Source organism: Carya illinoinensis, chromosome 12 (assembly GCF_018687715.1).
Source record: "Carya illinoinensis cultivar Pawnee chromosome 12, C.illinoinensisPawnee_v1, whole genome shotgun sequence".
NCBI classification, from domain to species: domain Eukaryota; kingdom Viridiplantae; phylum Streptophyta; class Magnoliopsida; order Fagales; family Juglandaceae; genus Carya; species Carya illinoinensis.
The window spans coordinates 23,408,557-23,426,407 of NC_056763.1; the positions used below are offsets into that span (position 1 = coordinate 23,408,557).

General features: G+C 35.3%; 1 protein-coding gene, 1 long non-coding RNA gene and 4 other non-coding genes across 6 annotated transcripts; all 6 read right to left on the reverse strand.

The window, feature by feature from the left end:
- Positions 1-8,712: 8,712 nt before the first annotated feature.
- LOC122290635 lies at positions 8,713-8,805 on the reverse strand. Its single transcript, XR_006236496.1, has one exon. It is a non-coding gene; the product is annotated as a small nucleolar RNA Z101 (small nucleolar RNA).
- A 190-nt stretch (positions 8,806-8,995) lies between these two features.
- LOC122290419 lies at positions 8,996-10,508 on the reverse strand. The gene is made up of 2 exons (XR_006236386.1): positions 10,068-10,508; positions 8,996-9,890 (listed from the first exon to the last, which is right to left on the reverse strand). It is a non-coding gene; the product is annotated as an uncharacterized LOC122290419 (long non-coding RNA).
- LOC122290634 lies at positions 9,789-9,884 on the reverse strand. Its single transcript, XR_006236495.1, has one exon. It is a non-coding gene; the product is annotated as a small nucleolar RNA Z101 (small nucleolar RNA).
- Positions 10,057-10,144, reverse strand: LOC122290640. Its single transcript, XR_006236500.1, has one exon. It is a non-coding gene; the product is annotated as a small nucleolar RNA snoR14 (small nucleolar RNA).
- On the reverse strand, positions 10,250-10,341 carry LOC122290639. Its single transcript, XR_006236499.1, has one exon. It is a non-coding gene; the product is annotated as a small nucleolar RNA U61 (small nucleolar RNA).
- Positions 10,509-13,020: 2,512 nt separating the features above from the next.
- On the reverse strand, positions 13,021-17,338 carry LOC122288840 (ribose-phosphate pyrophosphokinase 1-like). Its single transcript, XM_043095631.1, has 8 exons — positions 16,971-17,338; positions 16,158-16,331; positions 15,324-15,572; positions 14,791-14,934; positions 14,535-14,702; positions 14,290-14,359; positions 14,074-14,155; positions 13,021-13,461 (listed from the first exon to the last, which is right to left on the reverse strand). The coding sequence occupies exons 1-8, from the start codon at positions 17,136-17,138 to the stop codon at positions 13,281-13,283; spliced, it is 1,236 nt and encodes a 411-aa protein (XP_042951565.1). The 5' UTR covers positions 17,139-17,338; the 3' UTR covers positions 13,021-13,280.
- Positions 17,339-17,851: the final 513 nt, after the last annotated feature.

Below are 17,851 nucleotides of genomic sequence, written 5' to 3' on the forward strand. Positions count from 1 at the left end.
AGAACTGTAGTCAGTTAATCTTAGTATGTGTGAGAGTTGCGTTATGGGGAAACAAAAGAAGGTCAGCTTCTTGAAAAGTGGCAGGACGCCTAAGACAGGAAGACTTGATCTTGTGCACACAGATGTGTGGGGTCCTTCCCCAGTGGCATCTCTTGGAGGTTCTCGCTACTATGTTATGTTCATTGATGACCATTGTAGGAAGGTATGGATTTATTTTTTGAAGCATAAATATGAAGTATTTAATGTTTTCAAAACTTGGAAAGCCATGGTTAAGACAGAGACAGGCTTGAAACTGAAATGTTTAAGGTCTGATAATGGTGGTGAGTATGTTGATGGCGGGTTCAAGGAGTATTGTGTAACTCTAGGTATCAGAATGGAGAAAACCATTCCCGGGACACCACAGCAAAATGGAGTTGCTGAGCGTATAAACAGGACAATCAATGAGCGTGCTAGAAGCATGAGGTTGCACGCTGGACTACCACCCACTTTCTGGACAGATGCAGTCAGCACTGCCGTTTACTTGATAAACAGAGGGCTATCAGTTCCACTGGATTGTGAATTACCTGAAGAGGTTTGGAGCGGGAAAGAGGTTAAATTTTCTCACCTTAAAACTTTTGGTTGTCTTTCTTATGTGCTTATTGATTCTGATGCTCGTAGTAAACTTGAGGGTAAGTCAAAGAAATGCTATTTCATTGGCTATGGAGACGAGGCATTTGGCTATCGTTTCTGTGATGATCAGGGTCGGAAAATCATAAGAAGCAGGAATGTGATTTTCAATGAGAAAATTATGTACAAGGATAAGTCTAGTACAGCTTCTGCAGTAGCTCCTCAGGAGTCCGAGTTTGTAGGATTAGATGACCTACCAGAGGTTACAGTGCAGTGTAGAGATGTGAGTGACGGGGAGAGTGGGTCCGGTGCACCCATTCCTATTATTCCGCAGGCAATTTCAGAACCGTCCACTCCTACAGTTGCAGTTCGCAGGTCAGTTAGGACTATACGTCCTCCACAGCGTTTCTCACCTACTTTGAATTACATTTTGTTGACAGATGGTGGAGAACCGCAGAGTTATGAAGAAACCTTGCAAGATGAAAATTCTAGCAAGTGGGAGCTAGCCATGAAAGATGAGATGGATTCCTTGTTAGGGAATCAGACATGGGAGTTGATAGAACTTCCATCAAGGAAGAAGACATTACACAACAAGTGGGTGTACCGGGTGAAAACTAAGCATGATGGCAGTAAGAGGTACAAGACTAGACTTGTTGTAAAAGGTTTTCAGCAGAAGCAGGGTATTGATTACTCTGAGATCTTTTCTCCTGTGGTGAAGATCACAACTATCAGGATGGTACTGGCTATGGTTGCTACTGAAGATCTATTTCTTGAGCAGTTAGATGTGAAGACAGCTTTTCTTCATGGAGACCTTAAAGAAGACATCTACATGCACCAGCCTGAGGGGTTTGTGATACAGGGAAATGAAGGTTCAGTTTGTAGATTGAAGAAGAGCTTGTATGGCCTGAAGCAAGCTCCTAGACAGTGGTACAAGAAATTTGATAACTTCATACACAGTGCAGGGTACATTAGATGTCAGGCAGATCACTGTTGCTATGTTAGGCATTTTGACAATTCTTACATTATTTTGTTGTTGTATGTGGATGACATGCTTGTTGCAGGGGCTAGTATTGATGAGATCAATAATCTGAAGAAGCAGATGTCAGAGTACTTTGCAATGAAGGATTTGGGAGCTGCAAAGCAAATCCTTGGTATGAGAATTGTCAGAGATAGAGTCAGAGGTACGTTGAGACTCTCACAGGCTGAGTATGTGAAAAAGATACTCAACAGTTTCAATATGGACAAGGCCAAACCAGTTGGCACACCCTTGGGAAGTCACTTCAGACTCAGCAAGAATCAGTCACCAGAGTCAAATGAGGAACAAGATTACATGAGTAAGGTTCCTTATGTCTCAGCTATTGGTTGACTTATGTATGCTATGGTCTGCACAAGACCGGACATTGCCTATGCAGTGGGAGTTGTGAGTAGATACATGAGTAACCCAGGAAAGCAATATTGGGAAGCAGTGAAGTGGATTTTGAGGTACCTAAAGGGTTCCTCAGAAACCTGTTTGTGTTTCTCTGGAGAGAGCTTGGAGGTGCAGGGCTTTGTTGATACTGATTTAGCTGGAGATATTGATAGCAGAAAGAGTACCACGAGCTTTGTTTATACACTTGGTAGTACTGCAGTGTCATGGGGTTCTAATCTACAGAAAACAGTTTCTTTGTCTACAACAGAAGCTGAATATATTGCAGTGTCAGAGGCTGCAAAGGAGATGGTATGGCTACAGGGTTTCTTGGAGGAATTGGGTAAAAAGAATCAGAAAGGCACTCTCTACAGTGACAGTCAGAGTGCCATATTCCTTGCCAAGAATCCAGCATTCCATTCCAGGACCAAGCACATTCAGATCAGATATCACTTCATACAGTCATTGTTAGATGACAAATAATTGTTACTTGAGAAGATTTGTGGAAGCAAGAACCCTACTGATATGTTGACAAAGGGTGTTACACTTGAGAAACTGAAGTTGTGCGCAACTTCAGTTGGTCTTCTAGCATGAAGACAGGGGCAGTGAGTTGCAGAGGTGGAGGATAGCATGTTTGAGGAAGACGGCGATACAGCGAGTGTACCAGTCTCCAAGTGAGAGAATTGTTGAGTACTGTGGAGTCTGGTCCACACCGCTCGAGCGGAGGTATTGGCCGCTCGAACGAAATCAAGCAGAGTCGAACGCTCGATGTTAGCTCGACAGTGAGCTCGAGCAGGAGACTTTGGCTCGAGCGGAGGCATTGGCCGCTCGAGCGAACTCAGGCCTAGTTGAACGCTCGATGTCAGCTCGACAGTGAGCTCGAGCATGATGCGGAAGGCAAGTTCGCTCGACGCACGCTCAACACGCCGCTCGAGCGAACATGCATTTTTAGGGTTTTCTGTCATGTAACTATATATATGATATTTTACATCATATGGTCGTACGAGTGAATACAGTGGGTGTACTGTGTTGAGATCCATCATTGTAGTGTGATATTCCTCAATAATAAAATCTTCTGCAGCTCCCGTGAACGTAGGCAATTTGCCGAACCATGTACATCTTGTGTCGTGTGTGATTGCGTGTGTGTTTTTTTCTCATTCGATATTATTTTTCAATTCATTGTTATCATTTTTCACAACACAAGGGTGCTACCCGAACCTACTCCCGAGATGAGGGGGCGGCGTCCCTGTCGTCGGGATAGAGGCAGACCCCTCATCCGTCCTGCCTCCCTTCCACTTCAATAGCTTCAAAAGTGACTTCAGCCCAAAAATTATTCTTATAACCAAAAGTGATTAAAGGCACATTTCTAGACTCAAATTATAAATTTAAATTTATAAATACAATAATTTAAAAACTAATAAAGTAATTTTTAAATTTACTAATACATATTTTGTGTAAGTTGTAATGTAGCCTAATCTAACCTTTTCATAAGAGGTAAAAACACTACAAGTCCCACACTTAACAATATGGGACTCTTATATTACCTTATTCCAATGTAATAAAAGAGTCACATTACGCATGAGACTTGTAATATTTTGATCTCCTATACAAGGGTCACACTAACTACCCTACAACTTACTAAAAATTATACTTAATACGTATTTCTATATCTATATATAGTGAAAAAATAACAAATATTTCAAAATACATATTTAGATAAGAAAATAAAAACATGACTATCAAATATGTCTATCCAACAGACAATCATATATTTTTTCCTAAAAATAAATAAAAAAAATCATTCATTTTGAACATTTAATAAACGATAATTATTCTAACATTATCCTTACATAAAATATATAAATAGGTGGGACGCCTTTTGGACCAAACCAACCCCACCACGCATAGGCAATCGAGGTTGCCCGCCCCACCAGGGCTGCTGCCAACCTGCAGAGCCCACCACTTGTTACTATGTGGCTTATTTGAAACATAAATAACAAAAACTACATATAATAAATAAGACTAAAATAAATAATCAATTTATAAGTTCCCAATTATAATTTTTTTAACATTAAAAGAAATTATTTGAATTTGTAATTTTAAAAAATATTTAAGAAATTTAAAGAACGCTGATCACAAAACAAAATTTACTATTATAAAATTAAAGATGAATAGCAAATAATTCAAAATTACAATATACTTAACTCTACTAATATCATTCACTTCAGTCTTATTTCTTCTTTTTAATGGCACTCTACACTTTAACTCACACTTAGAAGACAGTGCAATTCCTCTCCTTGTTATGATTTCCTTCATAATTCTTGAGAAATAGTTTTTGACCCTTAAAAAAGAGGTTAAACAATTTTACCATTAGATGAATTAATGAAGAAAGTTATAACAGTGAGAATTGATAGTTCTTGATTCTTGAAAATGTTATCAATAATTGTAAATGTTGTAATTATGTACATTTGATAGATGGCCATGTCGTTGATTCCATGCCTATTGATTCATTTAAAAGTCAAGTTGTCCAACTTATTGCAAGAGAAAAAGTTATTATTCAATACAAAACTTGATAGAATAAGTACTTTAAGACTATATGCTTCATGTATTTCATATCTAGTAATCCATATAAATATGCAGTTAATCATACATACTCAAACTCTCGGTAACTATCAAGCTAATAAAAAACTCAATATAATTTTATCCACTTCAAAAGCATATCAATATTATTTTTGCGAGAAACCGACTCGTGATTTATTTATCACATTTTCACTTCCTTTATACAAATATCCAATGATATTCAACAAGCATCACATCTTAGATGTTTTGAATACAGTTTATATGTATAACAGTTTACTAGTGATATCAATTCTACAGGAATTGTTTCTTTCTATTTTAGTCAATATTTTTACGTCGGTATTCTTCGATAGCTCTTGACTCACTTTTTTCATTACTTATGGTAATGTCAAGTGTTATCTTATATGAAAATATATTATCGACAATGGTTTTATTTATATCCAGAATTTCTCCAATACTCATGAAATGTATCGAGATCTCATTATTTTCAGATACATGTCCCACGTCTCCCTTCAAAAGAAGACATTTCATGAAAAATCTTTTCAGGAAGTACTCTTCAGGAGAATTATACTCTTCAGGAATTTCTATTATGAGAGAATTTTGCACAGAAAGTTTGGATAGATCTTATTGCTTGTTTTGTGAGTACAGTCTCTTCAGGAGCACCAATTTCTTTTCTTTATACTTTTATATTTCAGGATACTTTATCTTTTGTATCAATAGACCTCCCACGCTTTCAGACATGTCTTATGTTCATTAGACTGCTAAATTTTTTAATTGTCTTATGAGGACTTCAATTCTCGCTGCAGCTAAAATATAATACCTTTTTATCTTATTACATCCATAAATTAATTATCATCTGAACTTCCAGTTCACCTATAATAATCAAGATAACGTCGAATTATTTCATTTTATTTGCTTTTAGCAAATTTTTTTTTTCCTCTTATGATGGAAAGATTTTATAGTAAAAGAATCTTCTGGTTCTTTTATAAACGTTCATATGAAAATTATTTGGAATTTCTCTTTTATAGTAATTGATTTCAGATGATCAAGTTAATCATGAAAAACATACAAATATTTGGAATCATATCACTTTTAATACATCATAATATTTGATTCAATAGTTATATAATATCATCTCAAAGAGAAAACTAGTAGTTTTTCAATACGAACTTTTGGCCCGAAATCATAGAAGTATTATAAAGATATTCATTATCACGTCCAAACTTTAGGTTTTTTTGAAAAAAATGTACCATTCGCTTATGAGAATGATATAAATCAAATATTATTCATTTCAGGAAATGATGTGGAACTAGTAGAACGTAACTAATGATTTTTTAACAAAAGTTTATTATTTTGCTCAGCCACTAGAAGACAAGATATAAGTTTAGAATATCTTGTAAACTTTCGCACTCGATATTGCTACTTCATGAGCACATTTGAGGCATTCATTTTAAACAAATATTCTTTAGTGGCTTTTCACTACACAATTTCATTATGCAACTTCAGGTGCATTAATCATAACGAGCTTTTGGAAGGATTTTGATCTTTTGGTACACGTATCACTCCATTAAACTATCTCATAGAATCAATACATCTTTTATTATGAGATACTCAATAAAATTATTGATTTAAGGCGATCTTTCAGGAAAGCTTCATTTCTATTCCAAGATGAATCTTATCATCAATAATTCATAAAAAGTATAAAAAAATAAATAGAACATGTATATAAACTATGTGAATAAAAATTAACCCTATATATAACTAAAATGTAAATTGTAAAAATTTTAATTCACCATACATATAACTGATATGTAGAATAAACGTAAAATTTTATCAATAATAAAGAATATAATCTTTAATACTCACATTGAGGATTACAAATAATATAATGAAAAACTTACTTAAAGTAGAAAACTACTAGCTTCAAAATCAACAAAACCTTTGTGCTATGGGTGCTACCCGCATATGCAGGGGATGGTATTTCCGTCATGCACCCCGCCCCCGGGAGGCAGGGAGGGGCGAACACCCCATCTGCCCTGCCCCCTGCCCACTTCAAGGACACCATGCCTAATTGGGTTTAAAAATTATTTTTAGGTCTAAAAATACTTTTTTAGACCAAAATTATTATATAATTAAATCGTAAATTAAAATTTATATATATAATAATTTAAAAACTAATAACATAAAAATTATGTTATTAATTTTTAAATTTGTTAAACTTGTTCACAAGAGTCACAAGAGAGTAAGACTTGTTTACAAGATTGCATATTGCATAAGCACCCTAGGCTACCTTTATATAGATCTCCAAAGTCATACAAGAGTCTTACTTGAGCAATGTGAAGCTTAACAGACCACCTTTATATAGATCTCCAATAACAGTATATCCCACATTGCTCAAGTAAGACTCTTGTATGGTCTTGAAAATCTATATAAAAGGTAGCCTAGGATGTCAATGTCATATGCAATCTTATAAACAAATCTCACTTTCTTATGACTCTTGTGAACAACTTTAACAAATTCTAATATATATTTATATATATACAATTTGTAAAATCTAAATATATGTTTATAAATATAATTAAGTGCAAGGCGAGGCGGGGTTGAGCTCTGTCCACCCCCTGCCCCCGTTTAGGGCATTTCATGCAGGGCAGGGGACCCCGCTCCAGTATGTGCGGTGCGGGATAGTCCATCTGCCCATGCGAGAGAGGCGCGGACGGGAGCAAGGTCCCCCCGCTGCCCACTCCTACTTCATACTAATAACGTATTATGAAACTAAAAGAAAAATAATATTACAAAAAAAAGAGTTGTATTCAATAATGAAAATCTTGAATAATACCTATATATGAGTGTATAAAAGCAGTTTATTTATAAATTAAGTCATAATTAATAGCTAAAATTAACCAATTATGATAGTTAAAAATGATTATAATTAACTATTAAAAACGATCAATTATGACAATTAAAGACAATCATAATTGATGACTAAAAGATATCATAATTGATAATTAAAAATAATCATACAAGTCGATAATCCAAAATAATAGTATTATAAACCAACTTATATAATCACCTTTAGTCATCAATTATAACTTCCCTTAGTCGTTATAATTAATCGTTCTTAACTATTAATTATGACCACTCTTAACTGTCATAAATCACCATCCTTAATTATCAATAATAACTTAAGTTATACATAAACTGTCTTTGTATTACTATATATAAAATATCAATCAAAATTTTTATTATTGAATAACTTCTTTAACAATCATTTTTTTTTAATTTCATAACATTCTCCGAGAGTCAAGAACTATCACACAAAAAACAACTATTATCCATGACGATCAAGAACTATTGCTGAACCTCTACTACAGATGGAATCGAGAACTATTACTCAATCTCTCCTATAGATCTATAGGAGAATGAACAATAGTTCTGAAATCTGGAACAATTATTCTTGACTCTTAAAGAAGAGATTGAGCAACTTAACTCTTAGATGAATCTACAATTTGTTCATCTACCAAATATATATATTTATAACATTTACAACTACCGATAACTTCTTTTTTTTGTTCTTTGGGAACCCAACTTTCTTTTATTTTATTTTATACATTGAGAAAAACAATTAAGCCCATGACCTTCAAGGAGGCTGGGGATTCTATCGTCAGGCTGTGCTATTTTTCATTATTCACTACAGCCTCACACCTAACACATTATCATTTTTGAAATGTAAAACAGAAGAAGATAAAATAATAAATTCACATTTTTCAATGGTATAAAAAAATATAAAACTGCTGTGTATATTTTTCCTTTTCAAAAATATTTACTCAAAATGACAGCTAGAACCACCAAGATATATGATTGGCTTATAACATTAGCACAACACCCAAATCTCCCAAAAAAAAAAATAAAAAATAAACACCAGGGTTCTTATCACAAATGCAAAATAATTTTTTTTTACTATGGTGTTTTTTTCTTAACATTTTGTAAATCACTTCAAATATTAAAAATATCTCAAAAACATTTAAAATGCTTTCTTAACAATTAAGTAAAAAAATTGATAGCTTTTATCGGAATGCAACTTTAGGCTGATACATCATTTCGCAAACATAAAACGTCCTCGTTGCTCGGGGCATCAGTTTTTCAAAATGAAATGGCATCACTGTAAATCTCAGACGCAAATTACCCATTATAACACTTGTATTCGTCATGTACCCCACCAAATAGATGAACAAAACAAGCACGAGATAATCACTATCTAGGCATCCTCAATTATGTTGAATTTTGTTCTTTAGCATTTATCCTACGTTGGCTGTATTTAAAAAAAAAAAAAAAAAAAACAAACAAACAAGTCTCAAAGCCTATAAAAGGAGGCTCAAGACCTACATTAATTGTGCACCAGTTAAAAACTTAACTAGTCAAAAATTATTAGCTGATGCATTTAGCCAAGGAGAGTAATCCTCATTTTATAAGCCCTGGGCCTTACTTCTCATTAATTCACCAACAATGTGGAATAAATGACAAAAGAACAAAACCCACAAATACCCTATGCAATTCGACCGCCTCAATGCAGAATTTCAGGTGATCTTCAGGTCGATACCAACCATCCATCCAACCAACCAACATATTCAAACGGTGACAAAACAGTTCACTACAAAATAAATGAATCCAAATCACACTCAGCCCTCAGATGTCTTTACCACCATGCTATAACTATCTCATAAGTCATGATACACTGATTGTAGAGGCATTCAAGCCTTTAGAACCTGCTACAACGATCTTAAGCTATCTATCATATGCTGTTGATAAAGACATTCAAAGAGAGTAGCGTGATGGGGATTCAATTGATTAAGCAATATTGTTTTTAGTAACTCCTCTTGACTTAAACATGCCAGCAAAGTATATCATCATTTCCACAACACTCAACAGCACAAGACCACTAACATCTTTAGACATCAAAAGTAGCTGACAAATGATAATTGTTAAACAGATCAAACAAAAAAGTTGAAAATCCAGAACTTACTCAGTTGCACATACCGTCAAGACTTCCAAATCTTGCTTAGTAACATACCCCTCAAAATGCACGCAATGTAGTTGCAAAAGAAGAGGGTTAGGTACACTTCGCAGACCACGTAGGCAGTGTGCCTCTGTGCAACTGAACAAGTTTTGTATTAGATTTGAAGGGCATCTCACCCAAAATAAAAGAGGGCATCAGTTCTCCAAGGTGATAAAGCATCAATGAAAGATCTCAGACGCAAATTACCCATTAAATTACAATGAGATTCATCACTTGCCCAACCAAACGCTGAACACAGCAAAAACAGACACTAAAATTAAAAAGAGAAACAAAAAGCATCACAACAATAGGACCCTGGCTTCACTAGGTTAGAAAGAACTTGGGTTATATATGAGTGTATGGCTATGACCTATAACCGTACCCTAGAAATTCAAATCGGCAGCGACATAAAATAGCGATCAGAACCTGTCGAGATTCATGGAGTCGTCACACTATAGTTCAGCGGATTGACAGACTATTCTGAATTTCTATCATCACCTCGCCAATTTACCTCGCCACCATAACTAGTTCCACTATAGCCAAAAGATTTCAGCTTTAAAAAAACCAAGAAGCAGGAAAAAAGGAGTACGATATAACTGTGAAAGGGAAAGCTCAGAACTTCTTAGAGGGTTGTGTTGCCGTCAACAACGGAATCATTAGAGACCGTCTCCGGTACACAGCTAGATCTTCATCACAGCTTCACCTTTCAAAGAAAAAGAAAATCAGAGAGAGAGAAAGAGAGAGAGGGATTTAGAGGGGAAGCATGTTGGCCGAGGCCGGATGAGTAAGATGTGCGTCGAAGAGGGTATTTATAGGCATGGACACTGAAACCCTAATCTGCGAAGGGACCAGTTATGGGCGAATCGGGTCGGGTTCGATTTGTTGAATAAAGAAATAAATAATGGAAAATTATTGGGGGACTCCAAAAGCGCCTCTAATCTATTTTATTTTATTTTTTATTTTTAAGAATTAAGGAAATGATTATTAATGAATTTGTAAAATTTTTTTCTCAATAATTTAGAATGTTTAAAAATTATTTGAAATAAAATAATTAAAAAAGAAAAGAATACAATTACACTAAAGAAGGCATGTTTGGGATACACATATAGGAGTGATCCTAACATCGTCCATAAATAATTTCAATTTAACTGTGTGCATAAATTTCAAAGGAATCAAGATTGTAAAGATTTTTGTGTCAAATTTATTATCTAAAATGGGAAAGAAATAAATGTATCAATCGACTTTATAATATTTACTAAATATTTAATATTGTCTTAAAATTTCAATAAAATAATTATAAATATTATAAGACTGTTTTTATATATTGCAAACCATATTTCTATCTTACTTTTATTATTCTTAAGAGAAATATTCTAGATACAAAGAGATTACACAAAAATAATTTTACAAACTGTCGTAGTTTAATTGGTTTATCAGCTTGTAAAATTATTTTTATTATAAAATATATCTAATAAATCAGATGAAACCACATCAATTTATAATATTATTTTTATGTAATTTTTTTACAGATGTAATAATACTCTATTCTTAAATATAACTGTAACATTTGTTATTGTGACGTTGTTAACCTTTAATACTGTGTTCGTCTTCTTCTATTTTTTTTTATATATATTAAACTATTCAATTCAATAGACAATTAAAACAAATCTTTAAAATTAATTTAAGAGAAAATCTTGCATCGAACGATCATTTTGGATTTTAGAGCTAAAAAGTATTCTTGATCCTTATTATGAACCAATGTCACAATGAGTAATATTATATATAATTGTAGAGTGTGTAAGCGCTTTACAATTCATTTAAAAAAGAGTAAAATATACTATTAAAAAATTAATTTCTTTTCATATAAATCTCATATCTATTTACTTTTTACAAAGTAATTATACGACACTTATGCACTCAAAACTGTAACTATTATTCTCTTATTATTATTACTACAACAAATATATGTTATCTTGCCTTGGAATGTAACAAATTGGATCAAGATTTCTTACAATTTTTTTATTAGGACTGTTCATTCGAGTTTTTAATCGAGTATCTGAGTGTATTCGGCCCAGGTTTCAAATTCGATCAGGGTTTCTGCTTGGGTACACCCGGTTATGACCTGGTCTGGAACCCGAGTGTATCCAGGTTTTTTGAAACTTGGAAAACCGAGTTCCGAGTTATACCCAATCTTCTTCTTCTTCTTCTTCTTTTTTAAACTTACAGCCTTTGGTGTGAGTAAATCCGCTATACTAGACCATTGGAGCACAGATTGAGGGCCACCGACACGCCAAGGAGAAAACCACCGGAAGAAACCTCCACCGCCACACGTCTTTCACGCCCACGACGTTCCTGCACCCATAATATAGAAATCTCTGTTTTTAAGCATGAAAACAAAGCAACTTTGAACTCCACCGTTGTCCAGCCATCAAAAACCTCTAAGGTAGTGCTCCGTTCTGCTACACCCAAACCAAAATACTTCTACATGCAAAACCAGCCACCACTGCATCTTGAAAGCCACTATACGTCTAGCAACCCTCCACGTTTCCTTCCTCAGCCATAGATAACACAGGTCACCACTTCTCCCATTTCAGGTTGTCATTGCCAGCAGAAGATGGTGGGGAACAAGCCTCCACTGTTTGACTCCAATCAGTTGAAGGTCAGCACCTTCGCAGCACCCCCCACCCCCCCGATAGCTCCCACACATTGCATGGTATACATAACTCTCTCTCTCTCTCTCTCTCTCTCTCTCTCTCTCTCTCTCTCTCTCAATGTCGTTCTGTTGCCTCTCTCTCAATATTGTTCTACTACCCTCACTCAGTGATCATCACTAGAGTCTAGGACCTTAGATCCTTAAGTCATTGAGTGACTTAACCCGAGTTCCGCTTCCCTCACTCAACTAAGTGGATTTTAAAAGAACTCGAGTCCTGGGTTTAAACTTGGGTTTCGAGTTTAAAATTTGAAACCCAGTCCAGGTTCATCCGGATTTTAAAATGCGAATTTCGGCCCGGACTTGACACAGGCCGAAACCCATAACCGGACACTCGGTTATCCAGATTCCGGTCCGGATGAACAGTCTTATTTTTTATCAACAATTTTGCTACAATTTGATGAGATAAAGATAAACAGCCCCTAAACCTTACGGCATTAAATGCTACATGTATAGTTGCCTGGACTCCATTAAATACAATCAAATCTGCTTGTTGTATTCATACCTCTCTAAATTGTATAATATGTTTCGATGAAAATTTTTTAAGAAATCTTAATCCGAGCCAAGTCCAGATTTGAGTGAACAAACCAGTTTGAAGAACCAGGCTACCAGCTCTAAAGAAACATGAACCAAAAAGGACGTGTATTGGAAGAAAAATTGCCCCAAAAATTGTAGAAAATAGCCATGAATGGTAGATTTAATGAACGGCTGACACTTGACTCTTTAAATCAATTTCCTTTTCCTTTTCTTTTCTTCTTCGGCCATAAATTCACAGGGCTTATGGGCCATTAAATAAAGAGTTAACCTTCTCTATTCCTTTAATCCTTCTCATTCTTGGTGAATGCAGGACTTGATCTGGGTCTCTGGTACTGCTTCAGTGGACCTTACCAGCTAACCTAATTGACGTCTTCAACTTTTCCAATATGATTTCACTGGAAAATGCTACTCACTGAACAATCATCATGAACACGCCAAATAGTTTCACCCAGCAGGTTTGCCACTGAAAGAACAGTCAACTGGGGGAAGTAATTCTTCTCTGCAACTGGGATCGTGTTTGTAACAATCACCTCTTGAAACAGGCCGCTTGACAACCTCTCAATTGCAGGAGGGCTGTAAAGAAAAAGTTAATGATAAACGAGTCATATATCGAGATCGTCTAACCCAAAGGTCCACAGGTAATCGTTGTTAAAACCTCAAACACACTCACTTTTTAACCCAAAGGTCTGACAGTAAAATCACAATAAGCTCTAGTCAAAATGCAGGCCCCAGCTTTATAGTTATGCAAGGAAGAAAAACTACTGCTCAGGTAAGACTGATTGGGATATAATTATCTCTAACCATATAAAATGAGTCTTACTAAAGGTGTAGCATACAAAGAAAGTTTTCCTAGTATTTTTATAATTCGAGCATGGTGTAGGAGTAGGTACGATAACTCTTTCTGGGTAGATTTTCTGGCTACTATCTACCCAGAAATTTCTTTAGCGTTTGACTGTATTTAGCATCTGTCCAGCATCAAACTGAATAAGAATCACTCTGTATTCTAGACTTCTTAGCAAAAAGGAGTTAATTTGAGTTACAAAACAAAAACAGAGATGGTTTGATCAATTTAAGATTCTCCCACTTCATTAAAATCTTTATGGCAATCTCATAAAGAAGTTAACAAGTTTTTGCCAAGCATCTAGAGAAACAAGCAAGAAGAACTGCTGTAAATGAAGTCAATACCTGAACACAGCATGAGTGCAGCATGCATAGACCTCCCTGGCCCCCTCTTCATGCAAAAGAGCTGCACCTTTAGCAATGGTCCCTACAGCACACAACCAATTCACTAGTTATAAGCTTATATAGGTTAAGGGAAATGAATACAACCGATAATGTCTCTTTTCTTCAATTGAAGGAAGTTTCAGTGTTGGATTTGACATTCAAAAGCACTTGACCCACCAGCAGTGTCAATCATGTCATCCATCATCACTGCAACTTTTCCTTTTACATCTCCAATCAGATTCATCACCTACAAGATGAACATTAGCCACGGTTTTTAGGATGTGAAAGACAAGACATGCTATACCGCTTTAGCGCAAGTCTTCACAGACATCTAGTAATATAAGAGAATCAAGAATTTGACCAAGACATATGTAAGCTGGAAAAAAGAAGATAATTTAACAGAGCACTGATGCAAAATTTACCTCAGCAGCATTGTGTCCATAGCGCCTTTTGTCTACAATGGCTAACGGTGCATCAGATAATTTTTTTGCAAAAGCACGTGCCCTTGCTACCCCACCAACATCAGGGGAAACAACTACCAAATCTTGAGAACTGACTGTCTTGCTGGCAAGATAATCAAGAATCACAGGCTAGAGTGCACATAACAAACAATAGTATCAGAGATCTGAGACCACAAAAACATTGAAAGTCAACAATCAAGTGTATGGATTACTTTACCAGAGAATATACATGATCCACTGGGATATCAAAGTAACCCATGGACTGCCCAGAATGAAGGTCACAAGCTAGAACACGGTTAGCACCTGCTTCTGTGATAAGGTTTGCAACTAGTTTGGCTGCAATTGATTCACGCCCTTGGGTCTGGGGAAAAAAGTTCATAGATGGAGAAGACAATGTTAGTCAGCCTATATAGAACACGATATAGTGCAAGTTCTTAAGAATCATTGATTTGCTTAAGATGCATTGGCAGAACCAATCATCTCAGTGATCAGTCAAATTCAAATGTACTACAGCATAAGGATGACACTGAATTTCAAATCCTATCCCCCTCAATGAAAACTAGAAGGGTTCATCCAGGCTTTTTCTTTCTAATAGGTTTGACGATATGCCCAAGACCATTAAAATTGGAATAGTAGATTCCCAATGATCCCCATGTCGGGCAGATTTGCAATATGTAATGTTTATGTAAACTACAACGACTGATTTATTTCATAAACGTTCATCAAAGTACACTGCAATTTAGAACTTGCCTTTCTGTCAGCTCTAGCATATCCAAAATATGGAATCACTGCAGTAATGGTTTTGGCTGAAGCCCTACGACAAGCATCTATCATTACTAATAGCTCCATGAGATTCTCATTTGCAGGAGGGCAGGTAGGCTGTACTAGGTATACATCACATCCTCTGACACTCTCTTGCAATTGAACATATATTTCCCCATCTGCAAATCGCTTTATGTTGATCTTTCCGAGTTCCAGGCCCATGTACCAAGCAATTTCCTGGGGGCAAATAACAAAGTGCCAGCAACATAAGCACAACATTCCAAAAACATAAATGTGTGCGTGCATGATTGTGTGTGCTGGCCCGCCTGTGTGTGGGTGTGTTGTGTGCATGTGTGGATGGGTGCGTGCGTTCAAATGTGTATGTCTGTGTGCTAGAGTGCGTGTCTATCTGTTGGCTAGGGTATAAGTAACTAAATCCAACAAATTTTTGGGTGAAAAATATTTGTTCAAAAGCAAACATATAACCATTTAGGCAGTTGGCCTTGACCCAGAAGTATTCAAATCCTATAAAAAACTATAATATCCTGCAAATTTAAAGAGCAAAATTATTGATTCTGAAGCACAAGAATTTCTAAGAATTCTGACAGATTACTTCTTTAGATGGGCAAAGTTTAGAGCAATTCCATTGAAGATAGTAAGGTTTTCATTAGAAGAAAAACAAAAAAGCACAGGATAAACTACTCGCAACCTGCAAATTCAGTTTCTTTAAATGACTTATCAATCCACTAATTAATCCAAAAGCACTTCATTAACGGTACCTTGTTAATCCAAAGAACCAAAACAATAAAGTAATAGTCCTACCTGAGAAAGGGTAGGATTTGCAGTGCCAGAAAATAATTTCAGCCTGGTACTAGTTCGGTTGACTGTCTTCTCCATGCGTGCAGTTTCCAAAAAGTTGGGTAGATTCCGCTCGTTAAGGATAGGAACAATGGGCTTCCCATTTATATTTTTCAACGGCTTGGATAGATCACATCTCTAACACCATAAAAGAATACCCAAATCAGTAATATTTGATAACGACCTAGTTTGCATATACCTCAAAATAAAACCACAAACTTTGCTGGTATTTAGCAAAGGAACCAAATAGTAAATTAAAAATGATTTGCAGATATTCACTTAAGAGTTCAATATCCCATTTTCAAGGAATTTTAAAAAGAGAACTGATCCGAAGATTTTATAAAAGTAAATTAATAAATTAATATAATTTGATTTGATACATTAGATGTATTTTATAATAAAAATAATTTTAATATCACGTCAAACTAATTTACTTTTATAAAATTCATTTCTGCCAAAGCATTTCTCTTTTAAAAAAAAAATTAGGCTTCTAACCGAAACACGTTTAAAAAAAAAAAAAACCATTGATATCATAGCCGGAAAAAAGTAATTGGAATACACAATGAAAAATGTTGAACTCTATTATATACTTTTTTTTATTAGGTTCTATTGAAATTGCAATGGAATTGAGGAACCCAACCAACCAAAGCAAGCCCAATAATTCACATTTTGAAGCTGTACAATTTATGAATAAAAGAAGAAGAAGAACACAACAAAAAGAATAAAAAAGAAAACTTCGCATGTATATATCACTAGAGAGAGAGAGAGAGAGATTACGACGGTGTTATGGGCGTGAATTCGAGAGCGAGAGTCGGAGGAGACAAAGCGTCTACGGCTGAGAGTATAGCGAGAGAATAGCGACGAAGCAGAAGAAGAAGAAGAAGAAGCGGCAGCGGCAGCGGCAGAAGAAGAAGCAAATGGCAGATTCAGGGAGGCAGCAGCCATGGATTTCTATGAAGTAGGGGTAGGGTTCCGCTAAACCTTGAGAAGAGAGGGAGAGAAGGAGAGGAAAAGGGGAAGGTTCTTTCTATGGAGCTCTTTAATAATAATAATGGCGGGTCTTTGACTCTTTGTATTTTCCACTGGTTTCGGATTTTCGCACAAAACGTAGGGATGAGGCGAGGTGGACCGTGGCCGTGGGACTGTGAAGAGAATGTATATACGACGCCGTTTCAGGGAAGGCAACTTCGGTTGCTTTTTTGGATTTATCACTCAAATGCGCCTAATATAAATCCTAGCAAACAAGTCTGCCACATTATAACAAAAAAACTAAAACAAAAAGGTCTCTTTTTTCCTAATAAAAAATAAAATAATAAAATAATAATAGCATTAATATAGAATACCATTTATTCTCCTCATTCCACGTGGCATACCAATCCATCCATATTCATCCATACAAAAACCTTCATTCTTTCTGAATTCTGACCATTAAATTATTACTTAAAAAGGAAAGGGGAAAATGACTTCTATTTTGTTATTATTCTGTGTCCATTGGGTCCAGAATTTTGTATTTAAATAGAAGAAATATTTTAGTTATATACTTTTCATAAATATAAATTTATAGATAAAATTTAATGTATCACATGAAGTCATAATAATTTGTGAATTTAATTTTATAAAATTTTATCATATGTGCAGTTCTCTTTAAATCAACAAGC

Coding starts and splice junctions, on each gene's coding strand:
- LOC122288840 (XM_043095631.1), bottom strand. CDS start 17,138: ATGGCTGCTGCCTCCCTGAATCTGCCATTTGCTTCTTCTTCTGCCGCT. Junction 14,360..14,534: donor ATGGACACAATGCTGCTGAG/GTAAATTTTGCA, acceptor TTCATCTTGTAG/GTGATGAATCTGATTGGAGA. Junction 13,462..14,073: donor TGCACTCATGCTGTGTTCAG/GTATTGACTTCA, acceptor TTTTCTTTACAG/CCCTCCTGCAATTGAGAGGT.